The sequence below is a fragment of the Rousettus aegyptiacus genome, unplaced genomic scaffold (assembly GCF_014176215.1).
Source record: "Rousettus aegyptiacus isolate mRouAeg1 unplaced genomic scaffold, mRouAeg1.p scaffold_m13_p_7, whole genome shotgun sequence".
Classification (NCBI taxonomy): Eukaryota; Metazoa; Chordata; class Mammalia; order Chiroptera; family Pteropodidae; genus Rousettus; species Rousettus aegyptiacus.
In genome coordinates, this window is record NW_023416310.1 from 31,177,891 (window position 1) to 31,205,373 (window position 27,483).

The following is a 27,483-nucleotide window of genomic DNA, read 5'->3' on the forward strand; positions in this document are numbered from 1 at the left end:
CTCAATCTGAACCTGACCTTGCTGTGAGCTCATTTTTGATACCACTCCAGGCTCCCCATTGTGCTCCAGCCATAACCACCATTCTGTTGTCTCTTTAATAAGCCAGACAATTCCCTAGATCACCACCTTTCACTGATTCTTTCCTCTGACTAGTATATTCTTCTCCCAGATATATGCATGGCTTGCTTCTTCAAATCTTTCTTCCAATATTACTTACACTTTGCCTTCCCCTTGCCCCGCTTTATTTTTCTCCATGGAACTTACTTAATTTCTAATACAATATATAATTACTTATGCTTAATATTTGTTGTCCATCTGCCAACAGTGGAAGAATGCAACTGATCTTTGATTTGTCTGTTCAGTAGCCTCCCCAGGGTCTAGACTGATAACACACTCATGATAGTTTTTAAATGAGTGTTGTTCCTTGTGATAAAAGGTGAGATGACTGTAATTCTTTTCCTTCTCCTGGTGAGTGGTGTCTCTGCTTCTTATTGACTACAGCTGAGTCTGGACTGAGGCTAGACATGAGATAAGACTTCTGCATTCTGCCCTCAAAAAGAAAAAAAAAAAAGAAGAAATCGAATGTATTTTAACTCTTACACTTGAAATTCCCATCTTCTTTTAAATCACAAGGATAATCTGTTGACCCTTACAACAGCTCCAAGCTATTATTATTACCAATTGAGAAAGGAAGAGGCTGTAGGGTTTATTGAGTTCCTAAGAGGCATAACCAGGACTAGTAAACCATGTTATTGGATTTCCTCTTCAACATAGTCACAATGAACTACAGCCACATCTCAGATGACAGTAAATTAGCAAAGAGACAAGAGTCTTTTTCTTCACCCTCAAGAGAGGCTTTTAGCCTGTGTAATTAGCTTCTGAATAGAGACAAGAATGACTATCTCATTCATAGGCTTTCAGCAAGTCTTAGCCTCTTTCATTTCTGTTGTTTGCCGTCTTTGTTTTGATTCAATGTGCAGGTGCTTAGCCTGAATCTCCAGTTTACTTAATTTTATCCTATTATATAAATCCTACATTTGTACAGCATCCAGAAAGCATTCACATCTTATCCATCTGATTCAACCTCAAGACAAGCCTAGCTGAGGTACGAGCAGGTGGGTGTATATTCACCTCAGAGGAATGAATGACCCGCCCAATGTGACATAACTGGTATGTCACAAAATTAAGACACAAACATAGATCATAGATCATTTAAGTATAAACCCAAAGTTCCTAACTTACTGGAAATGAATGCATTCACTATTTTTAACTTTGCTAATACTTATTTTTTTTTTGGGGGGGGGGCGACGGGACAATTATTATTGTGAATAAATTTATCTAAATTATTTTACCACAAATGTCTTCTGAAACATAAATGTCACTTTAGTACTCTACTTCCATTTCTTGACAATTATTCTGCCAGCATTATTCAAAAACACTGACTCTTTAGAACTTCCTTCTGGCTGGTCTGCTCTTTCTACAGCCCCTTCAGCTTCTTGTTCCTGACACTGTTGCTGCTGCTCCCTCTCTACATCCTCAGTACTCCTGAAACTGTGCCAGATTCCCAGTCCAGAGCTAATATCACCCTCTTCAGTCACACTAGTAAAACTGCTTCCTTCTATACCCTCATAATCCACATGCTGCTCAAGCCTCCTTTTTTGAACTGTGTGTTTCTTGAGAGCAAGCTGCACAATTTCATACTATCCAGACACAATTCACTACAATATAGCACTCATAATAGTGTCTTTTATACTGTGGGTAAGTAACTGATATTTTAAAGAATGAACCGTAAACTCGAAAGATAGCCTCAGGTGGCTTATTAGAGAGGGTGGTGGCAGGAAGCATTATTGGTCTCTCTCTCTTTACCAGTCAACTTGAGCATTCTTGGCCCTTTCCCAGTCTGTCATTTTGCTCACCATTTATATGTCACACACATAAAGGATGGCATGAGCTATGGCTTTCTGGTTCCATTAAAAAGGGCAAATGCTAAATGCATCAATTACACATCGCTTCAAGGTTCCATTGCACTGTAAATGGATATATAAGCAATTGTTCTTTTGCCAATGCACACTTTTTGATGTAGTAATCCATTTTTCATTTTTCTAGACACTTTTTTACATTTACCCATTACAAAGGGCTTCATTATGTTTAATACATCTAGTTTCTCCTGCATAGAAAGCATGTTCATTTAATAGGCTTATTCCCTAACTCATTTTATTTGGATGCAGATAATAAAGTCCTTCAAGAAAAAAGCACAATATTTTTGATTCAAAAAGTTTTTTGAGTGTATGCAGCTCATTAATATACAGTCTGGAGGTAAGCTTGATAAATGGAATGTATTCTATTTAAAAATCATTTTGCAACATTAATTATTACAGATTTTATAATTTTAAAAAGACATATATTATTTCAAATTTAAAAACCAAAAAGACCTCTATAAATGCAAACTTATTTTGGGATATATATCTGTATATTATGAATTATATATTTGTTTATAGTTTTCTGAAGAAAAATTTGTGGTTTATTCTTCAATCAATATGAATTATGGCTTTCAGATTTTTTCTTTTGTTTTTCATGAATGTACCTCTTTTAAAAATCAACATCAGGACTTCTCTCTCTGAAAGTTAATCAATGCCTTGATTAACACCTTACAATAAATTATAATAATCATTTATACTTGATTTTGCTTTGATATCACCCTAAATTGTTTCTATTTTAATAAGATTGGCAGTATTGAAGATGCAATGGAAACCATGAAGTATACTTTTACTTTATATTAAAGAATAGAATTATCGTTAAAATTGCTCCACCATAACTTAGACTTTTCATGTTTTGTTCAGTGATTTTTCTCAGTACCTAGGATAGTCCCTACTACAAAGGGGTGTTCAACAAACATATCAGCTGAATGAATGCCTCCTAACTTTTACACTTTAGAATTCAGCCTCCTAACCACTGCACTTCACTCACTGGGAGAAGTAGAAGGTCAAGAGCAGCTCTTCCTCTGCCAGGAATTATGCTAAGCAATATGCACACATCATCTCTTTAACTATCACAAACATTCTTTGTTGTAGGTGCTATTGTCGCTCTTCCACAGATAAGGAAAGAGAGGCATTAAGAAGTTGTATTCAAGTCTATGGTCATGCTACCCTGAAAAGCCAGATCCCATCTGATCTTGGAAGCTAAGCAGGGTCAGGCCTGGTTAGTGTTTGGATAGGAGGCCACCTAGGAAGACCAGGTGCTGTAGGTGTAAAAAAAATTAAAAAATAAGGGATTGTAAACTGACAAGGTCTTAACAATCTGTGAGGTCAACCAAAGGTTGCCGCACCTAAAAAAATAAAATTAAAATTAAAAAATTAAAAAAAAAAAAGAAGTTGTATTCATTCAAGATAACACAGGTAATAAATTGCAGTGTTAAGATCCAAACCTTAAAAGCTGTTTTTCTGCAAAGTCTGGCCTCTTAACAACTTCCCATGTTGCCTACCCTCACTCAAAAGCTTTAAATCTAGAAGGAAAGTCAAATACTTCATTGTATAATATTGAGACTGATTAAAGTAAAAATGACTTGCTTATATCTTTGCAAGTCAATGACACAACTAGGTCATAACCTAGTACCATCAACCTGTTTGGGTTTTTAAGAGGGTGAAGTTCTCCCACTTGAACATCAAAACCCACCTGGGGAGGAAAAGAGACCTCAGGAAAGAGTAATGTGTAACCTACAGTTAGAGTAGGTAAGAGGCTACTGGTTTACATCAATGTGACCATCTACTGATTGGGCTCCCCAGGAAACAGACCATGGCCATGTATCTAGAGGGCTGCTTCTGACTTGTATTGAAGGTCCCCTAAGATAGTGAATCAGAACCTCCCAGAATCTCAAGTTCATTCATTCATCAACATATCTAACAAAAATGTATGGTGTCTCAACTGTGTGCTAGGCATTAGTGTGAGGGCTGGATATATAGAGATAAGATATAAGGTGATTAAGCTCTGGTGATCTAATGTACAGCATGGTGATTATAGTTAACAATGCTATATTGTATACTGAAATTTGCTATGAGTCATTCTTAAGTATTTTCACTACACACACACACACACACACACACACACACACACGGGTAACTGTGAGGTGATAGATATGTTAATTAATCTGATTGTGACAATTATTCCACAATGTGTGTGTGTGTGTGTGTGTGTGTGTGTGTGTGTGATCATCATATTGTATACTTTAAATATATACCATTTTACTTGTTAATTATGCCCCAGTAAAGCTAGGGGTGGGGAAGAAATGTTTCTGACCTCAAAAGTTCAAAAATCATTGTATATGTCTATATGTGCCTATGCATACATCTAAAATTTACATTGCAAGGTACTTTATGTAGTATGAAATCATTATTATGAGTGTGATTATCAAGTGTTTAGTGATCATTCTTACCAATATCTACGCTAGTACTTTTACTACCCACATTATACAGATAAAGAAACTGAGTTTTAGAGATGTCAAGTGACTGACCAGCTTAGGTTCCAAGAGCAAACAGTAACAAATCCAGGATTAGAAGCATCTTAGGTTTTTTAAATAACACAGACAAGGTTCCTAACCCATCAGGGAAGAGTAGGTTCAGGAAAAGGTGTATAGAAGAACTGACAATAAAATGTCTTTGATCCTATTTTTGATTTTTTTTTTTTGCCCATATTGCTTCCTCATCCCAGCCTGTTTAAGATGGACTGCCTGAGTCTAGCAGCAAATTAGATGCATGAATTTCTCTTTTCTATTTCGGAAACTAGTTTCACTCCACTTAGCAAATATAAATAGGGCTTTGCTCTACCACATTGTTCAACTATAGCTTACTCTCAGTAGCCTCCACTTTTCCTTGCTTGTGCCTTAAAGGTTCCTAGTAATTACCCATCAGCTGTTTAGACACATAGCCCTAGAGGCTGGCTTGGCCTTCTATTAGCCACATTAGGAAAATACTATGGTACAGTAACATGAGTGAAAGTACTAGAATGGCTTCATAAAATGATGAGTTGCTATAGAGCAGGGGTTTTCCTTCCTTCTGAAATAATTTTACTTTTTCAAGGCATTTAAGACCAAAAATATCATCATTCTATATGCTGATGTATCATCTAAAGACTCTCCCAGATACTTTTATATTAATTAAAAACTGAAATTCTTGGCATGTAAACACTGTTATAGCTGCCTCTCCCACCCAGGCAGACCTGTTATTATATTCATGAAGTGCTTCCTAAAGGCTCCTTAGACTTGCAGAGACTTAGAAAGGAATTGTTTGGTGTGTCTATCACTGTAATTCCTCCCAATTGTTATTTGCACTGTTCCTTAAGGCTTTCACTCCCTACAGATTCTGTGGCAGTATTAATACTATAATGTACATAACATGTATTTTTCAAGAGTCTGAGGGTGCCATGTATAAATTTCTCCCAATGCTATAAACTAAACATAACATCCTTACCACAGCTTACACAAGTTAGGAAAGCATATCATTTGCGAGGAAAAGCTGCTGGTTCTATTTTGCCTTCAGTATTTTGAATACTACACCTGCTCTGCTATATTCAGAGTTAGATCTTTGCACAGGCAAAGTTAGTGGCCACCTACAGAGTGTGTTCTGAGACATACAGAAATAACCATCTTGTTGCAAACATATCCCTATTAGGTATTCAATGTTCCACTTCCCTGTCTTCAAATTCTAGCCAAGAGAAGTATGAATGGTTAAACTATCAAGAGGGTGACAAGAGAGGAAAAAAAAAGTGACAGGACTATCCAAAGATATTTTCTATAAAATACTTTTATTACTCTCATATTACCTCTCCAATTAATATATTAGAAAGATTGAGAGTATTAAATAGCAAATTTTGAGTCTCTGAATTTTGAAGCAATGAAAATTTTGCAAGAAATTTCTAAATGAGGGTAAGGTCCAATCTAATTTTAGTTGCTGGGGGAAAGATGAGGACACCAGCATGGAAGTTTTAGATCCAAGATTTCCCAAGAGAGAGAATACAATTCTTCTAGAGATTGTAAAGTCATTGATTCACAGACCTCCCTTAGATCATTCTCACTAAGTAGACTGAGGATGGCATCTGGGAAACCTCATTTTTTAACGAATCCCCAAGTGATTCTGATAGATCATTCTGGTCTATAACCCACTCCTTGAGACATGATGCTTAGGGATAATAAACAAAGATACAGCTGATGGGGGTTAGAAGGGGAGGACAGATCTAAGACACCTTTATTTCCTTCACAGTGTTTCCAAGGACTAACTTTGCTAACATGCTCTTTTGACTTAAACTGGTCATCGCATATTCATGCTCACTGAAATGTCATCCATATTTTCCTGTCCCCCCCACCCAAAAAAAAATCTTGACAATCCCTTGGTCCTTCCTAGTGTTGCTGCTTGTTCTCACATCTCTCTTTTAGATTCCTAGGTTTTCAGAGGATTTCTGGTTCTTTCAGGTAAATGAATCCTTGTGCTCAACTTTCTGCTTTATAGAAATTGGCTTTCTATTCGATTATTAGCTCAGCTCCAGCTGTTTTTAGTGCATTGACCTCCTATCCATCAAAATTGGTTAAAAAAAAAATGTCTATTCCAACCTTGACACTATGGGGCCTTTACATTGCAGGGTGACGAAATTCGACATAAACAGTCAAGTCTAGATAAATAAGATATGAGAGAAAACTGAAAACACATGTGTTTGATAGCATCTTGGCTTAGAATTGCCTTTCAAATTATGTTTTGCTTAGGCTAATTTCACAATTAGTTGCCTTCTTTTATGACATATAAAAACTGGTACACTATAGGTGATCCCAACTCATTCTAGATTCCAGAAGTAAATCTATAATTTTCAAATGTATATGCATAATTTAGACATACATTGTGAATCCAGAATTCACAGTCTATAACAATATGCACTCTATCAACTATTTCATTCTCATACTAGAGTTTTCTGTATCCCAAACTATAATTCTGAGTTCAAAGATTTAAGAATATTTGTACTATTTTGTTGTTGTTGGTAGGAAATACCTGGGGCCTGTCTCCTAATAGACAAAATCCTACTTTCTGAATCTATGCATCTTAAAGTCTCAATGGCATTGATCTTTGGGAAAACCATTATTTAAATGCTAAAAAAGCATTTTGCTTATTAATTTAATTCGCTCTTTAATATATATGTGTGTGTGTGTGTGTGTGTGTGTGTGTGTGTGTGTGTATATATTTTTTTTTTTAGGGATCGCCTACAATTGAATCAGGCACTATGTTTAGAGGCTAGGAATATAAAAGTGAACAAAAAGACTCTCTTCGAACTTACAAACTATTATGGCAGACAGATGACAAACATAGTTACACAAAGCAATTATTTAAATAATGTTTAAATGCTAAAGGGATCTTGAAATTCAATGAAAATATTCTTTGCATTTTATATTTGCCAATCATAACATATCTCTTCTTCTTTCTCTTAAAAAAAGAAAACAAAAAAGAAAACAATTATAATACTAAGCAACAGCATCTTTCTCTCTTCAGAGAAACCTGCATTGGCCATCTAGCAGAAGATAGTTACCCTGAATTTCTAGCTTAGAGTGACCTTTTTGACAATTCAAAGCTTAAGAGATTCTATAACAAGTTATATGTGGAGGGGAAAGATGAGTAGGCACTGGACTTCCTTTTCCTCTCCAGTTTTGGACCCAGAATTACTGTGTGGAACCAAGGCAATGCACTTTGACTATTCGGGAAGATTTAACAGGAGAGTATCTGTAGTTAGTTTTGCCTTGTTCAATATCCTTCACTGTCCGGGCATAGAGAAGCTAGCCATCTCATCTCAACCAGAAACTGTCTTGAGTTTAGAAACCAAATCACATACTTTGATATTCACTCTGAAGCAGAGATGAAGCTTTAGGTTCACATAATAGATAAGAGGGTTGATATTCTTTAATAAAATGAAGCTGTAGGATATATTTTAGTCTTGCTTTGTAACAAAAAGAAACTAATTCCATCACTTTTCGTGTAGAACAATAATTCTTAATGAAAAATAAAGATGCTTGTTTTAAAATGGAAACTATTATGTAATCAATCGTTCTTTCACATGTAAGTTTTTTGAAGAGAAAAAATAGATCATGTTAATCTTTACAGAATCAAAAAAGTGATAAATTGAAAGTATAATTAACTTTGTTCTTTTAACAAAACATGATTTTTTTTTTTGATAGATCTCAGCTTACCAATGTCTCCTCCATAGGATACTTTCATTCTCAGCATGTACATGTAAATAAAGACATTAAACAATTTTTGTGACCTATGGTAAGGTCAGACTTTACTTATAATGCTAATTTCATGCACTAGATTCAGTAGATTTACTGTTTATACTAGTAATAAACTAACTTTAAAATATGATCTGGGATATAAAGAGGGAAACTCACATCTTAAGATACTTTGTTAGAATAGATGTGAAGGCAGGTAGAAAGGATTTCTATCTTGTTACTGACCCTGAATCTTCTAATTGCTAAATCTCAGTTGGAATTAACTTATTTAGTGTAGCCAAGTCTCAACTGTTTCCATTATTATTGAAAAAAACATGTTTTATCAAATTTCCTGACTTCTCTTTCAAGTAACTGATCTATTGACAATCTTCTCAACTGATCAAATAAGCGAGAACAAATTGAACAAGCAAAATGACTACCACTTTAATTCAGAAGTACAGATTTTGTACTCTCTTCAAGTAATTCTGCAAAAGATTTTGTACTCCATATTGGTAAAGTCACAATCTATAATAGCACAGTATCTTGGAAAGGAGTAGATTTTGCTGTATTTTTGAAGGTTTATATAATCAAAGTGAAGCTCCTTTCTAATAATCTTTAAGAACTGAGTCAACTCAAAATCCCTGTTTGGCTGGATCATATAATTTAAAATCAGGACCACACAGTATACTCTAGTAGTGCAAAAGGGAAAGCTCCTGATTTTCAGGTCTTCAGACTCAGATTGAATTATACCACTAGCTTTCCTGGTCCTCCAACTTGTGGATGGCAGGTAGTGGTGTATCTTACCATCCATAATTCTGTGAGCCAATCCATTTAATATATCTTTTTTTATATCTATCTATCTATCTATCTATCTATCATCTATCTATCTGTCATCTATCTATGTACCCATCTCTGCTATTGTTTTATTTTTCCTCTGGAAGCCCCTCACTAATACAGTTACTTGGTATAGTTATTTTGAGTTTTATCCATGTTATGTACAATAAAAGTTAAGTCCTTTTTATTGTTCAGTAATATTCCATTGTTATTCATATACCATAATTTATCTATCCACTTGTTAATGGATATTTTGGCTGTTTCCTGTCTTGTCTCCTACACTTAAAGCTATGAACATCTGAATGCAAGTCATTGTAGTAAAGTAAGATTTCATTTATTTTGAGCAAATACTGGAGAGTAGAATGGCTGAATTATATGGCAGGTATATGTTTAACTTTTTAAGAATCTGCTAAACTATCTTCCAAAGTGGTTGTAGCATTTTACATTTCTACCAGCAATATGTGAGAGTTCTAGTTCTTCTATAACTTCTCCAACTCTTGGTATGAGCATGATAATGTATGTGCTATCTGCTTCATGGGAATAAAAAGTTGCACTGTGGTTGTTAGAAGGCTGATACTTTTCTCCGTAATTCAGTTCTGCATGTCAAAAATTGATACTTCTTTTTTTTCTCTGCATTATTTCTGAAGAAATCTTATTTTCTAATGAGGAAAATATGTCCCTTAAGCCAAATAGGGCTAAGATCATTTATTTGGAATGGAAAAAAGGGGAAGCACATCATTAATTTTCCAAATATATAGCGCACGTGCGCGCACATACACACACACACACAGAGAAATATATACACAACACTAAAATTAAAGGGCATAACTGATGGAAATAAGTAGCGTATCACAGATTAAAAAAAAAAAAAAACTCTTGTCATTTGGAATATATTATGCAGCTAAAATAACAATCAGAACTGCTCTGAGTATCAAAGCAGTTTGAGAACTACTGACCCAGTAACCAAGGTCAAATAAGGAAAACAGTATCCAAGTTCCAGAGCATAAGACAAATATTTCTTTTTTGTTTTGTTTTGTAAAGATCATTTAACAAACTCATAGATTCTAGTTTTAGATAACATGTGGGTGACATGATGAGGGTATATAAAAGAGGAGGCTATGTAGCCAGAGTGAAGTGACTTCATCTTGCTTTTAAATAGCTAAGGAAAAACAAGTTTCTATTTGTTCTGCTTTAATGTAATTTTTTAACACAGTATTCCTTCATTCTTCAAAAGCAATTGGGATGTTTTAATCATTTATGAATGGTGCTTCTGTTCTAAAGACAAAAATAAGTACAAATGTAAAATACAGAAAAATCCAGGAAGAATTAAGGCAAGTTCTTTCCTTTTTCCATTTACCTCTGTCAGGTAAATGACACTTTTCTTTTTCTGATGATGCATCTTAATTGCATCTTACCAGCATAGTTTCTTATTCATCAGGGACAATTTCATAATTACTATCTTCAGAGAAGAAAAATAATAGGCTTCTTCCATTAACAATCAGTAAAGTGTCACAGATAGCACCGGGTGAATGAGGGCTTCAAATTGTTAGAAGAACATAATATTGTTTATACATGTTCATAGAAGTAGAAATGTTTAGTTTCTTTCAATATTTCAATTGCTATGACATAAATAAAATTCTGCAAGTATTGATAAATTAGTAGGGCTGGTGGTCATTTTACTGATTTGTAAGAATGAGGATAAAATGTCATATAAATGGGGTAACCAAAAGCAGTTCACTGAGATACTGCTATATCTAATCTAAGCCCTAAATTTTCTCTTCATATTTATCCTGCAATGTTCAGTTCAAATATTAACTTTTTTGAGAATCTTTTCTTGTTACCTCTGGTTATGTGATATTTTCCTTCTTTAAAATACTATATTCCTTCTTATCCTTACTCTAATAGGTCTCTCTGTATATCTTATCTATTCCACTACATTAAAATGTTCCCAGAGTTATGAAACCATATTCTAAAGTTGGTTATGTCCCATCCACAAAATTTATCATCTTTGTCATTATTTAAATAACAATTATCAGAAAAAAAATGTTCAAAATCTTTATATTTGATATCATCTCCGACCTAATAAAATGCTGTGACACAAGAATTCTGTATAATTTTTATCTAATGACATTTTATCCTTTATTAATAAGATGCCTTTTAGAAAAAATGGGAACTGTAAAAAATTGTGGATAGTATTTTAGTCCTGGTAGTCAGCAAAGTGTCTAATATCTCCACTTTCTTCTCTTTCAACACTCTACTTGGAAGGCCAGAATGATATATCCATGCCTAGATGTGTTGTCAAATACAGGAAGTGCAAGTAGAGTGTTTCAGGACTGTGCTGGTCAGGGAATGCAAGACCTCCAAGTGGGTGATCTTATGGGGTGAACAAGAAATGGAGAGAAGGAAATTGAACCAAGAGATATGGGAGGAAGGGAATAGAGGCCATCAAGAAACTGAGTGTGGACCATCTGATCTGGAAAAGGGGCTCACCCAGAGAAATATCAAGAAATAAGTTTGGGTAATTAAGCTGGGAGCTCCTAAAAGATAGGGCTCAGTCTTAGGCCCTTTGTAATTCCAGTGATAGTCACGATATCTGTAAAAAGGTGGAGCTCACATGCTTATTAAATGAGGTAGCAATGGGATTTGAAATTTTTTGCAAGATTAGGGAAACTGAGCTTTATCTTATTTAAGGCTGCGAAAAATTCCTGAAAGATTTCAGATCATATTTTTCTCTAAAATTATCATTACAATAGAAATAAAAACCAATATCAAAAATAAAAACACAAATTGTCTTTTATGTATGGTATTTTAAACTTTACAAGATGTTTCCATAATCGCCATTTATTACTATCACTTGGTGATATAATATACTTATTAAATAATCACTTACTTAGAGATAAGAAATTAGACAACATAGCTATAGCGAATTTCATGACAATTATTCTGGTGATATTTAATGCCACTTGATTAACATAGTATCTAATAAAGTATTTCCTCTAATTATGATTTTTAAAAAACTTTCATCTCCTATTCATCAAACTTGTCACCAAAGTTTTCCAGAGTAAACTAATATAGTAATCTCTGTCACAGGTAGAAAAACACAAATAGTGATTTTACAGAGAAGTATGTTTGTTTGCCCATAGTTACTCAAAAACACTGAATCAACCAGACCTCAATTTAGAACAGCAATCTTCCAAAAGGCTGCTGCTAGCAAAATTTTAAAGGCTATTTCAAATAAGAAAGATAATATGAACTAGAATTTTTAACACATAATTTTGTTCTGCACAAATTGGTTTTGAAAACAACTTTATGTAGCTATAGTCAGCATTGTCTTACTATATTCAATTATTTTTTTAAATTTCTATTATCTTAAGAGTATTTATCTAGGGCCAACATTAATTTTAACAAGAGCACTGCGTTATAAATCTAAAGAATGCAGGTGTTTTCTTACTCTACTCAATTCTTAAAAGTTGGTTCAAGCCAAGAAGACATCAGTCATGTTCTATGAGTTTTCTGTAAGATCATGTAGTAAGCTGTTTACATTTGCATATTATCTGAGTAATCCTTTCTCCATCAAGAAGGAAAATGAAAACTTTATAAATGCTCTTCTAAAACTTTAATGCTATATATTTTTCCATTATAATATATTTTAATAAGACATGAATATGGACTTTCATCTTTACATTATGACATTATGACTTAGATTTAAAAAATATGTATTTGGAAATAATTTTAGACTTACAGAAGAACTGTGAAGGTAGAAGAGAATTACCATATGCTTATCACTCAACTTCCTCTAACATTGATATCTTATATAATCATAAGATGATTATCGAAGGAAAGCAACATTAGTTCAATACTATTAATGAAATATAGACTTTATTTGGATTTTACCAGTTTTTTCACAAATATCCTATTCTATATCCCAGGAACCAATCTAGAATCCCACTTTTCATCCAGTTATTATGTCTCCTTAGTTCCCTTGTTGGGGACCAAGGACACTGATACTTTAAGAGAACTGATCACTTATTTTGTAGAACGTTCTTCAATTTGAGTTTGTCTGATGTCTTCTCATGATTGAAATGATCCACTTTCGCAAGAATATTACAGAATTGATACATTCCTATAAGTGCATTTATGTTGGGGGTAAATGATGTTTCTATGTCTTACTACTGGTAATTTTAACTTGAATGATTTGGTTGAGTCGGTGTCTCTGCATTTCTCTACTCCAAAAGCTAGTTTTTCCCTTTGTAGTTAATAAATACCCTGGGGGATGTATTTTGAGACTGTAAACATTATTTTTCTCTTAAATTTTTGCCAACTAATTTTAGCATCAATCTACGGATCTTATCCGCTTTAATAGTATTTTTTTATAATTCAGAATGTATAAATACAACATATCTTTAAAAAACCTGATTGCTATATATCTTTGATTTATTTTTCTTCTTTTTTCTTCCCTGACAATGCAAACAAATGTTGGTAAATTTCTCTTGAGTATTTTTTAAGTTGCTATAGAAACCAAGTAAAAATAGAAAAGATTAATAATACTTTATATTCTGCATATTATACAAGGAACTTAATAGATTCTTTCAGTTTTTAACTTATTTGGCTACTCACACAGAAAACAATACACAATATTTTTCCCATATTGATAGCTAAAATTTGTTGCTGAACAAAGTGAAATGATATCTTATACTCCTCCTGATGTTATAGTATCCATGTTATTACTTTTAAATCATTTAATTCTCTTAATGATAAATATTCATTACACCAAATTTACTAAATATTCACTATGCCTCAAGTCACATAAATCAATTTTTGTTTATTTCACACACATCTTGTTAATTATATACATATTATCAACAGTAAAAACCTATAGTATACTTTGTTGTGTAAGAAAGCATGCTGGTCTTGAGGAAAAGCTTTTGTATTTCAATATGTTAAGATTTTAAGTATAAAAACAAATGGTTGAAGTGCAGCTTTCCTAATTCAGAATCATCTTTTAACCATCAATTTTGTGGTTTTTTGCTATTGTGTTAAACTAACAAAATTTAAGCTGCCAGTAGCATATGATAGCTATAAGTACAATAAAACTTGAGGACAATAAGAATTTTTCATCCATTTTCATAACAGAGAGAACTAAACTAAAAAAGACAACAGATCTTCTTATTAGGATTGAAACCTCTCTTTGTGTATCTTCTACTGCTCTTAGATTTTACCTGATTATTTTTAGTTTTCAACTCTCTAGTCAAATTTTAAATATTCAACTTAACTCCTAATATATAAATTACATGCAGAAATCAATGAGAACAAATTTCATTATAATCTATAATACTTACTGATCGATTAATTTTGAAAACATGTATAACCATAATTGCTATAATAGCCATTAATCTTTATTGACTATGCATAGCAAACCATAAGAATTTAAATAATTTGACTTTTCAAAGAGCAGCTTAAAGTTTTCTTATTGACTGCTTTACCTTCAATTACTATTGTTAAATACATATAATTCAAAGTCGGTCCAATGAAAATTTCTTGTAAATTATATTTTTGTTTATTTTTTAAGTGAAGTGTAATTGCTCATATTAATCTAAACAGTTATTTTATTAAAATGTGGCTATACTTTTGTTATTCAACAAAGAACCACCCCATTAGTCTTTAACTGTTGTGGTCATGCATAGTCCTAAGTTTGTTGAACCTGACACGCAATGTTAAATTGAACTTAAATCCCTAGAGGAGGAACACACGATTCATTGTAGAGGTCTTAAGATCAAAAAGTTGGAAAATCAGTATTAAAATAATCCATTCTGAAGTTTTGTTTTCCCCTTCATTTCAGTTCTTTTGAGTAAAATGTGAATATCAATAGTTTGCCTAATAGGGTTTTAGAAAATGTCACTACGTGAAGCCAAAACAATATTCAGTTGAATTTTCCTATTTTGTTATTAATAAAATCCTTTATATGGTATTTATTAGGAAATTGATTTGACTATTATTTAAATTTACTAAATATAGTTTAGATAGTTACCTTCAGGGAAACTTTTTCATGAAGTCCCCTGAAATGGAAGATCCCTTGTGAAAAATTACCTATTAAATCAAACATGCTTTTGTAAGCATCACTATGCATTTGTAATTCAAGCATTTTTTATATTTGCGAAATAACACATTTAGATCAAATCTAATATAATACAGTCATTATTTGGTGCTAGTTTATTAAACTGACAAATGGACTGCTTACTTAATTGGTATTCCTTTAACCTATATATATTTGCATGTTACAAAGAAGGCAGGAAGAGCAAACAACATGACTTTTAAAAGAAGTTCTTAACAAAGTAGAGTGACAGTAATTAAAATTAAGAGTACAGTACCGTAGTTTAGAAAGTATGCCAGCTCTCAGCTCTCGCCTGCCTATTTATCTCTGAGATTAGACGTTTAAAGTACATTTCTATTATAGACCAGATTATCCAGATACATTGTTAATTGCAATTTATTAGTTTAGAAATGATGATGCTTTCAAAACATATTTACAAGAAATGTTTGAAGTATTAGTTTTTCTGCAAATATTCGCAAAATATTTTAGTGCCTCTGGGGTATACTATATAGCAATGCCTATAGTACAATATTTCTTCAGGTAGAAATGAATGTAAAAACACACTGAGATCCCTTTTCCATTCTATGTAAAATAAAGGGAAAGATAATGTTCAAGCTTGCCCCTGAAAAATGTTTACACTAAACAGTATAGAAATCATGGCTGGGTGGGTGAGATTATTAGGATGCCTCAGAAAAGTAAGTAGCAAAATTATTTTATAGAAAAAGTAATCTGTTGGAAAATACTAGCATTGAAGAAGAAATAGACCCATCCATTAAACTCTGGTTCAACACTACTTATCAGGGTCTATTTTAGGTAGGGTGTAAAGAGTTATAAGGAAGACGTAGAACAGCATCTTCAAAAGCTGCCAACTAGTAGAAAAGACAGGCAGATAAATGACTAGTAATAAAACCTTAAGAAAGATGTGTACAAAGTATAGTGGAACTTGAGAAGAGTAAGGAACTCTTGAAAGATGTGGTCTGGGAGGGAAGAGGTAGAATGGAGGGAAGGGCAATCTCTTTACAGAATACAGCTTGAATGAAAGCATAAAGGCCAAAAATAGGAAGGCACTGGTAAAGAACTGCCGGGTAGTCTGGATAGCTGGAAGATGGGGTAGAGGTTGGGGATAGTAAAGGACAGAAGGAAAGCCCAGTAGATGACTTAGGCAGGCCAAGGATAAATCAAGGAGGCCTCTTCTGTTCTGCCATAACTTTGGTGTTTATTCTTAGGCAATGGGGATATGTGGGATGATTTTTAAAATGGGAGTAAAATAATCATATTGAGTTTTACTAAGCATGAAAAATGGAAGAGAGGCAAAATAGGAGTCATGGAGGTCAGCTGGGAGACAACTGCAATTATTTAGGTGAGAAGTGGTAGGTGAGGCCATAGTAAGGACGTGGAGAAGTGGGAAGAAACTAAAGAGCATTTTGGAGTAGAATTTTGTGCACACTTATACATGGAGATGCGAGAGAGGTAAAAGTTGAGAATGGCTCACAGGTTCTTGCCTTGAATGAATGGAGGCCCAGTTAACACAAGGAAAAAGGAAGGATATACTTTGCAGCAAAGATAATGAGTTAAATTTTAGATGTGCTGAATTTGAAGTGAAAAAGACTAGTTATGGAAGAAGTAAATCAAATAGCCCCAAAATCCTATAAACAATAAATGCTATTTTGGGAATCAATAGATTTTTAAGTTGATTTGCAATACTATTTGCTTCTAACAGGCTGCTCACATATTTTGGGCTACTAGTCAATAACAGAAACAGACAGATTTCCAGAATGACTTGACTTGTTGTGTTAGACTACCACTGCTTTTGTAAAACATAATTTAAATTTGGTCTGCAAGAGAAAAACAACTAGATTTGACTTGTCTATATAAATAAGCAGCATAATTAGGAAAAAATAACTATTTGCATTTGGCTGGTGAAATGATGATAAACTAGAAGATTCTTTTTAGGACAACAGTGAAATATGTTAACTGAATCTATTTTAAAGTGATGTAAATAAACAACATTTATATATCATCTCAAAAACTAACCAATTAAATCATGAATCATTTTTGTCCTTACTCCAGTTTAAAATTAACATGGCACGAATACACTATAGTTGTTGAACTTAGTCATACCATTCTTTGAGAAATCTGAAATTTATGAACTATCATCAGAATAATAAAAGTGAAAAGAAGTATATTAGCTAAGAATATTAATCATCGATAAGTATGTGCTAGCGACTTGTACTGTGGTTAGCTCTATCAAGGGCACTGTGCAGGATAAAGAAGGAAGTCTTAGTATAGACTGGGCTTGATTCTCAGTTCTGCTAGTTACCAGCAATGTGATATTGGGCAAATTACTTTCTCATCTATACAATGTGATGATAAATTTATCTACTTCACTAGTTTTTATAAGAATTAGAGAGAAAATACATGCAATGTGTTTAAGGCAGTGCCATGCACATGTTAACCATTCTGTGTTAGCGCTAATAATAATAGTATTATCATACCAATTAATAACTAATTGGTGAGGATATGCAAGTGCTAAAGGGTTTCAAAATGGAAAAGTTCAATTTGGCCTGGAGCATTTAGGCTATGTATTGAGGATTTAAAAACAAAATAAGCTTTGTGAAGTAAAGAGGAAACAGGAAGCCATTCTAAATCCGTCATAATTTATTCGTTCATTCATTCATTCATTAAGCATTAATTCTAGAATTACATGTGAAAACATCTAATCATTATTTGATACCAGATGTTAAAGACCATGAAGTGGCAAGAGTAACTAAAATAAGAGCTTGTTTTGGAGACCAGAAGGTAGATCCACCACCGTTTTCACCGGGCAGGCCTTTGCTACCCAGGACACGTGAACTGTATAAGCCACAAAGAGGAATGATAGCTCAGGTATCTCCTTCAGTCTTGTCTTTTTAAAATCCTCTTGATAAAAATCTGCACTTTTAGAAATAGTATATTCTAGGCAGGAAAAAGCACAGAGAACTGCCCATTTGGGACATTTTCACAACGCTTTTTGTTCTAGTTCTGGGAAGAGTCTCATGGTCAGAATTTCAAAGAGTTTTCAACAGCCAACATATAATTAATACTCTCTTCCAAAATTTAACTTTGGCAATGCCTATGTGCAGGCTATTGAAAGCCTGTGGAATAAGTTAGTTGTATTGTAACTTAAGGATACAAGTCTTAAATTGGCCTTCCTACTTCCTGACACTCTCTAAGAAATTACTGTTATTTCAATCTCTTTTGCCAACTCAAGGTTTTTGTGTTTGCACTCAGTTACAAAGACTATGGTTTTGACTAAATTTACTGGCCTAATTCAGTCACACAGACAATCAATTTAGTTAATTCAATTGGTTTGGAGAACTTTTCACTGAATTAATTGATTATATTTTTTTTAGCTCAACTGTCTGAGTAACTGGACTGGACTTCTGGAAATGTATTCTCTGAGCACATACAAAAGATGATTGTTTCTTTGTTTAATCTTGATATCTAGCCATCAAAACCTCCATGGAAGAAAGCCCAAAGACAAAATTATAAACGGGCATTCCCCTTCTTAGGTCAACATAAGAAAAAAAAGTTTTCCTCTCCTGCACTTCCATTCTCAAGCCCACCTTTGCTTCAAGCACAAGAGGTGTATTACATACAATATTATGAAAGTTACCTCTGGTATTTGTACAAATCACCTTCCACTTTTAAATGCCACCTCAAGAATCATTCTGAATCATGGCTAATAGGAAGGTGTATTCTATAAGCCTTGGTCAAGAATATTAAATTTTCCTTCATTTTTAAAAAAATTCTACCATCTTCTTTAGTACTCAAAATATTTTTTAAAAACTGTGAAATGGGTAAGGGTCTGAGATATTATCGGGGCAATTTGCTTTCATCCTCCCAACTGCTGATGACATTTATTTAAAGTATTCAATATTCTTTTCTGCCCAGTGAATCTAATTTTATCAGGTCACCATTCTAAGCATTGCATCTGGTGTTTTGTTTGATAGGACATATTTGTGGGGCAAGTTCATCAGCACATTATGATCAAGCATTGTTTGGATTAATATAACATGAATACGCAAGCCCGCATTACAATTTAAATTATATTTCACATGCAAAAAAGTTCTTTATAGAATTCAGATAAATTTCATAGTTTGTTATTGAAAAGCCTTAGAAAGTATCCTATTATTCTAAATGACATCCTTGTAAAAATGCAGTGCAACTATCATGGAAAGTGCAAAAATTATATAACAGTAATTCCTTTCTGAGTATATGCTACTGCACTGAATATTACCTTCTCTTTCACTTAGTACTAAGTTCCAACTTAGTACTGTATGGTATGTATGAGAAGATGATGATGATGATGATAAAAAAATAATTAGGAAAGGCAAAAGAAAATCAAGGTAGTAGAGGCAGAGACAAAGAATAGAGCAGGATGACTGAAGTGAGCAGACTAGAATTCATGAGGCCCAGTTTAGGTGAGCAGATTGGAATTCATGAGGCCCATTTTACTGCTTTTAGCTGCTCAAGGCATAGAGCTGAGTGATTCAAAATGGAATGTGTGAGACTATGAGCCACACAGAGACATATCTACTTGTTATAAGGTATGGTGCCACTCTGGAGCCCAGACTGTGGTATTTCTTGGGGGATGTGCAGACAGATGCTTGGTATGAATTGGCACAGTGCTACATTGACTTTTTCATCTCCAAAATGTGTCACTTGGTGAAGAGGATGTAGAAGAACGGATTCCCAAGGAGAACAATAATGGAAAGACAGCAATGGATACCAAGTAAGAACTAAAGATGATGGGATACTGTCTGAGCATGAAGAGACAACCCGTCAGGAAAACTGAGTGTGGGGCAGGGATTGAAGTCCTCCCTCATTTAGGTGAGCACAACCAAGCCAGTAGACAATTAGCTCACAGAGAATCGAAGAACAAGACATGATATGTTTTTAGCATAGAGGAAGAGAAAAAGGTTAAATTATATAGGCAAAGAAGAAAAGCTAAAAATGTTTTAGCTCTTCAAGATTTTAGTGCAGTTTCAGCACTCTGAAATATTACAAACTCCCTAAATACACTACAGTAAAACTCACATACATGTTTCAAAGTCAATTATAGATGATTTGGGATTATTCATTACCGATTAAGAATCGACAGTAAAATACTGTGAAATAAATTCTTTATTTGCTCTTATATGAGCCTAATGAAAAATTTTTAAAAAGGTAAATAAAATTATCTTCATTTTACTGAGAAAACAATGTCTATGAAAAAAGTGCACCTTATAAATTTTAACTAATTTTCCCTGAGTTATATGGTTGGTATTAGCGTAGGTAGATAGTCAAACATTAGCAACAGGAGAACAAAGGAACCGACGGCCAGCTCAGAGACTGCCCAAAAAACACCTCATTGGTAGTTAAAGAACCCTCCTGCATCCTGGGAGACAAAAGATGGGGGCCATGAACTTATAGTTGGTTAAATCCAGCCAGAGATGCCTTTGCATAAGGAACTACCCTAACCTGCCCACAGCCTCAGCCTCATTATACCAACATTGTAATACCATATTTATGCCTGGAAGTTCATGAATCTAATTATAACAAACTGAGTTCTGGGTAAGCACACAGGCACTAGGCAGTGCTATATAGCCGTTAAATGTCAAAGCACCCTCACCTGCCAATCACCTAGGAACGCCTTTGTAACCACACATTGCGGCCCTACTATAATACAGACCTTCCCACTTCTGTGCTGTTACAGCCCAGTTTGCTGAAAACTCGCTCCTCACTTGAAACGTCCTTTTACCTACCAAATTCCACAGGGCTACAGCCTTCTTTAGCGTGGCCCGTCTCCTAAAAAGTACTTTACTAAATCTTATTTTTTCTAAATCTCGCTGACTTGTAATTCTTTGCTGCCTCAATGAGGAAGAACCCAGGGAAAATGCTAATTGCACTTCACTGTTATTACCACTCCCATGTTGCTGGGGGCGACGCGGGAGTTCAAGTCAACCCCAAAGAGTAACATTTTGGTGCATGTCCCAATATCCTCATGAGTATCCAGGCTTCACTCTCTAAGCTGGAAACCCATCTATACCTACTTTCATTTCTATATTTCAGACCACGTCTTTCTCTGAAGCGTCTCTCATTTTCTCCTGAGTTTGGGGGAGCTCCTTGGCATCTCCCTCCCAAATGCATAAACACCCTTTGCAGTCTGCTAAGGCTTGCGAGGTGCTAGAACCAGGATCTGTATTTCATTCACCTCCTACACGTTGGGGGTTGGGGGGAGGACTAAAAGCCGCTCCACACAAACCTTTCCCTGTGTGTGGCGGAAAAGAAGTCCACCAGCGCACGGTTTTTACCGGCGGTGACTCTTACTTTTCAGTCTTGTCCTCCAAGGCTGAATTAACCTCCATTTCTCCCGCGCAGGGAACTGGGCTCGGCGGGCAGCGCTCTCGGGCACGTGCTGATGACACCCGCTTCCGGCCGAGAAAACAATGGCGGCGCGGGGCGGGGCTGAGAGCGCGGCAGGGCGCGGCGCGTGCCCTTCGAAGGGCGCACAGACGCGCTTTTTCCTAGACTCAAATTCAGCTCTAACCAGTTTCTCTACCTGAAATTTCAGTTGCTCTCTTCACTCGTAGTCTTAAATTCCTCCCTGATTTCTTCACCCGTGGTCCTAAGTTCTTCTCCCGCTCGAAGGGGCGGCCTTTCCCTCCGGAAAGGGCTCTCCTTGCCGGAAAGCCACGCCCCGGGCTCTCTTCTCCGATGCCGGCGAAGGGGTGGTTCTCCGTGCCTGGAAGCCGCACCACATAGTCTCCCTCGCCCAAGGTTGATTCTTTTCCTTTCCCACCCCTTCCCATCTTTGTCTCAGACACGCGGCCATTTTGTCCATACGCTCCTTCCCAGCGGCATCTTCCCGCGGGAGACTCTACCGCTTTAGATCCAGGCCTTCTCTGAGGCCACTCCACTCCTTTTACCCGTCTTGAGTTTTCCAACTTTACTATGTGTGCTCATTTTTATTTCTTTTGTATTGTTGCCTAAGTTTACCAACTTAAAAATACTAATTGCACTTCTGTGTTGTTATTCCCCCACCCCATGCTGCTGGGGCAACGCTGGAGTTCAAATCACCCCCAAACGGTAACGTTAGCATCAGGACTTTTGTTTGTTGTTTAACATCCTGCCCTATAAACTACGCTGCCTCTAAACATCACCTCAAGAAACCCATAAATGGGTTTTGCTTATACTTTAATTTAGGAAATATTAATGTCACATCTTTTAAATATATAAATAGTTCATAAATATAACGTACATAAATACAAATATACACAAATATAATGTACCTGATGTCTGGATAAAATAAAAAATACACATATATGTATATAGTTTAAAGTGTATGTCAAATACATCACCCAAGCCATTGTAACGATCCTATAGAGAACCACGACGGATTACATTCTGATGTAACTTAGCCTTAAAATTTGAAAAAAAAAAAAATTAATAGGTAATTTTTTTCCTTCAGAAGTCAAGAAAATAGACTATAGATATAAAACTAAAGAGAAATTTTGTTATAAAGTTGATATGTCATATATGAATGAAAAAAAATGACGAGATCCTCTCAACTGTCTTTCTTGAGATATGGAAGACACAAAATTTTTCCATTTTTAGAGTAATAACCTGTAGAACATTATGAAAGATATTACATGACCTTTATGAGATAGAAATCTTTTTGGCATAGAAGAAATTAGCAAATAAATTAGTTTGAAACACGAAAAGGATTTCCTTTTTGAGTGACTTTAGCTAAAAATAAATTAACGACAACCAAAAAAAACCCAAAAAACTAAGCATGCCTTGGGCAAAAAAGATAATCTGCCTGAATTCAAAGCTTTGCTATCTAATTCTTAAATCACTGGACGACATTTTTGGTAAAATGATACTCTTAGTTATCTCCCAATAGAACATTGAGACCTGCCTTAGAATGCAGGTTAGTACATCTTATAGCACTTAATTTGCTAATATTGCAATAATAACAGGTTATTAAAAAGAACATTCTATTGTCTATCTTTATGTATATCTGTGCTTCTTTATCACTGCTTATGGCAAACCCAAGGGGCTTTTTCATCAGCTTACAGCCTAGAAGTTAAAAAGCAGTGAAGTTGGTCTCTCCGGGCAATTGGTCTTTACATTGTCTGCTATATTTTAAGTGCATGAAACAATAACTACAGCAAAAAAAAAAAAAAAAAAAAAAGCAAAAACTGTGCTGCTCTCCACTTTTTTTTTATCAGCAGCAATCTTTCCAATGCCTATGAAGCATAGATTACTTGCTCCGAAGACTAGACCAAGGGGAAATGAAATGGCCTTAACCTCTTTAACAAAAACAAAAACAAAAGCAAACAAAAATAATGAAAACTAACTTTTCCAAGAAACAAAAGAATTTATGGTTTGAGTCTTATGCTCATGTTTTGTGAGTCAAGGCAGTCATGGGGCTGAACAGCCAGACCATCCTGTCCCAGAGGACACAAGCAAAAGGAACTAAAAATATGGCAGTTTGTGTGGGTGCGAAAGAGCATCCTGGGGTCCTAAGCCATAAAGAACAGCCTGGAATCAAGGACTCTGACTTCACTAAGGCACATGAGAATTAATAAACACATTAGTAGATTTTATGTTGCAAACATTCCAGTAAATACTAATTAATTTGCATGCTAGTAGACAGTGATAAGGAAAAAAAATTAAATTGAAGTTACTTAACATTAATCGAGACATAATACTCTAGTATTGATTAACTTCAACCCCTCCCCTCTAGCTCACCAATCCATAAAAACTTGGGAGGATAAAGGGAAACAAGTTTTGCTTTGTTGAACTATTTGATGATAATAAATATTGGTACTTGGCAGTATTGACGTTTTTATAACTAATCAAGGCAAATAGGTTGATGTTAAGTCAATGATATTTATATAAACTTGACTTATTGTATGTAGTGAGATATATATATATATATATATATGGCTGGAAATCAGCACAGTAATTAAATCTGTGTCCTGACACTTACTAGCTGTGTGATCTTGGGCAGGGCATTTAATCTTTCTAAATCTCAAGCTGCCTCATTTATAAAATAGGGACTGAAAATATCAATTGACCAAGTTTTTGTAAGGATTAAATGAGATGGTGTATAAAGTATAAAGCACAATTCTTGACACAGGACAAGAACCAATAAGTGGTAATCATTAGCCATTAAATAAATACAAGGTCTGCTAACTTGTATGTTTGTACACAACCAAGGTCACAGGTTTGAATTCCCACCTAGATTAATCAAATTTCCCTTTTCATGTCCTAAAATTGCCTTTCTAATATAGTCTCTCTACCTAAGAACCATGGGAGAGTATGGATATGGCCCAGTTACCTACACTGAACGCAGGTAACTGAAGACAATGACTTCATCTTTCTACCTACAAAGAACCATATAGTTTTTCCCAAGAAAATCTCCACACTCCCCATAAACCGTTAGCCAGTTTACTTAAAATATATAACCAACTCATCTTCAAATTGTTCTTGTTCACTTAATACCATCCAATTTCTTCTTAATTTTTAAAAGAAGGTAAGAATTGACTTTCAATATAAGAGTGCTGGCAACAGTATCAAAATCATGTTGCTAAACTTCCCTAGTTTATTAAGATTAAATAAGGGAGAAGAAAATCTGTTAGTGTCATGTCTTGGTTGGCATGTGTAAGAGAACAAAGGTAGGGCAATACTATTTTTTAGCATTTAATAATATTATAGTTTAGTGTCAGTCTAGAGGCAGAAAGGATAAAACAAAAGCAATTTATGGTGACATGCAATATTTTCATTTTCAGGAGATAACTTCAACCCATTCCAAGAGGCTAACATGAAATGCCATTTTTAATAGCTAATATTTCCAAGGATCTAGCAAGACACAATACAATAGTATATGCCATGTTCTAAGGTCTAAGAAAGGAACAAAATCTTAGTAATGCACAAGTATTTTTAAAAGAACTCATATATACATTTTTTATTAACCTAAATAGCTATATTAATTATGATGATTTTTGGCAGAATGATCTCAATACTTTATAAGGTAGCCTCATATATAGTAACACATTTATAAACAAGTTTTAAATATATATATATGTCTACATATATAGTTATATAATCAAATGTATACTAGTTCATCAGCCATTTAGGACCTACTAAGTATGATATGCTTTGATAATACAGAGGAGGCAACTTTGAGTTGCTCTGAGAACACAGATCACACTTATCTCAAAGGTGTCTATCCTACAACCCTAAACTCCCAAGAACATAGATAATAATCAGGAAGAAAATAAAGTATAAGCTAAAACAAGCTTATTCACCTTGCACATGGAAGTGTTCTTTAAAACCTCTTTTGTAACCTATTAGCTTTATCTTTGACACAATTTTAAATTTTGTGCTATTTGGCATTCCAGCCTACAGCAGATCAGAAGCAAACAGTTGCTATAGTATGGCAGAGGCTTCAATAAGCAGGCACGCTGATGATAACGACAAGCAATTCCTCTCTTAATAAGAAAGGGGAACTTAAAAAAACAAATTACAAAAGATGGATATAGAAACTTTGAAAGCAGAACAGCTTAGCATGAGGGCAAACAGCTTTACACACTTCAGCAGGCCCAAGGAATTACTATATTATCACACAGTACAGTTATTAATGCTCATAATGATGACCTTGAGTTATCAAAAAGAGGATAGCAGGTTCCATTTAAGAAGGTAGGTGTATTATAGTGTGTAGTATTTTCAAGATGGTAAATTTAAAATAAGACATTTTATTGCATAAAATGGAAAGCATTAGTTATCTGGAAAGCTCATTTTTGCAAACAATCTTCTCTGATGGTATCAGATAGTTATTATACATTCTCATCTACCCATTATGTATCTCATTTCCTGAAAATTTCTGTTCTTTTAGTTTATCTACATTACCCACTACTCCTACCACTGCAACTCTCACCAAACTATTATACAGTATACTAACTAGTAAACAAAATTCACAGCGATGGTTGAACTATATCATCTATAATTTCATTTCTAGATTAACTCTTAAATGTGAAAGATGTTTAAAGAAATCCATAAAAATGCATTCTTGAAAGCTTAGAAAAATTAAATGAGGAAATACATAGTATTGGGCAGTTTCTGTTATACTAAAGTTGAGTTTTTTCACAAAGATCTCTTCCTGCCTTCAGTACAATCAAGAATTAATACATATTGACAAGCCTTCAGCAACTTCATATATGTCATTACGCAGATATACCCAGAGATGTGATCTTGGCCCAGTTTATCTGTATATTAAATTGTTAAGAAAAAAATCATGAAATTCTGCTTTCTATTTTCAAGTTTCCTCTACTATATTTTAGATAAGAATATACTGGCATTTAGTTTTCAGAAAATTATATAATTTTTGGCTTACATATTATTTTTTCTCAGAGAAATGTTGAGAATTTTTTTTCCCGCATCTTGGTTGACAAATGTGAACAGAAGATGAAACACAAAATTTGAACTTTGGATCTTATATGACAACTAGACCACTAAGTAATAAAAGCATCCAAAATGGGAAGACAACTGTTTTTTAAAGTATGACTTCTATGAATTATTATAAATTTCAAAGTTTTATAAATGAATTTAATTTCAGTTTGTTTCCATCTTAAAGATGAATGAAACCAATGTTTTATATTCTAGAAATGAACACCTCACTTAAAGATTTATTTTCATTCTTATTGTTGTTGTTGTTGTTGTAATTAACTGTCTTCCACTTTAACTTTAACTTGGTTGTTCTCCTTTATATTCTTGTTCATTCTTTTGTCCTGTAAGTGCTGCCACATATCAAGATCTAACCCTTAGCCTGCTACCTTACTTTCTACTATTAAGAATGTTACTCTGTGGGGCTAAATTCAGCACACTGAGGACTGTCCAATATCCTTGTATGCCACTGTTTTCTTTACATGATCTTTCTGGCATTTCTGTCTGGATATCATACCATTTGATAGGCTCCAAATTATAATAATTTTTCTGTCACACAAACTTGTTTCTTGGCACCAGTATTTGTCTCTAGTGCTACATCTCCACATATTTTGATTCATCTGATTCCTTCTTTATATTATTCATTTGGACATTAAGTCTTGTCATTTTTTCTTTTGGGATATTTCTCATTTCCATCTCTTTATCTCCATTTCCACCCTCCTCCAAACATTATAGGACTCATTAAGTTCAGGCCTGAATTACCATAGCAGCCTCTGGTTTCTCTCCTCAAACTCATTTTATAATTAATATTCCTAACTTTGTTTTGTCCTGTCGGTATCTTATTTAAAAT

The 27,483-nt window shown here is 34.3% G+C and overlaps 1 protein-coding gene and 1 pseudogene across 29 annotated transcripts in view; one reads left to right on the forward strand and one right to left on the reverse strand.

The window, feature by feature from the left end:
- NRXN1 (neurexin 1) overlaps window positions 1-27,483 on the reverse strand; it is a 1,005,516-nt gene that overhangs the window by 652,392 nt on the left and 325,641 nt on the right. The window contains exon 1 of one of the 29 annotated variants that reach the window (XM_016137098.2): window positions 21,742-22,657. The exons of the other annotated variants lie outside the window; for them this stretch is intronic. Coding sequence (XP_015992584.2) covers window positions 21,742-21,991 — 250 coding nt within the window. The 5' untranslated portion in view covers window positions 21,992-22,657. Of the gene's footprint in view, window positions 1-21,741; window positions 22,658-27,483 lie in introns of those variants that run through there. 29 annotated transcript variants of the gene reach the window in all.
- On the forward strand, window positions 3,130-3,247 carry LOC118605683 (annotated as a pseudogene).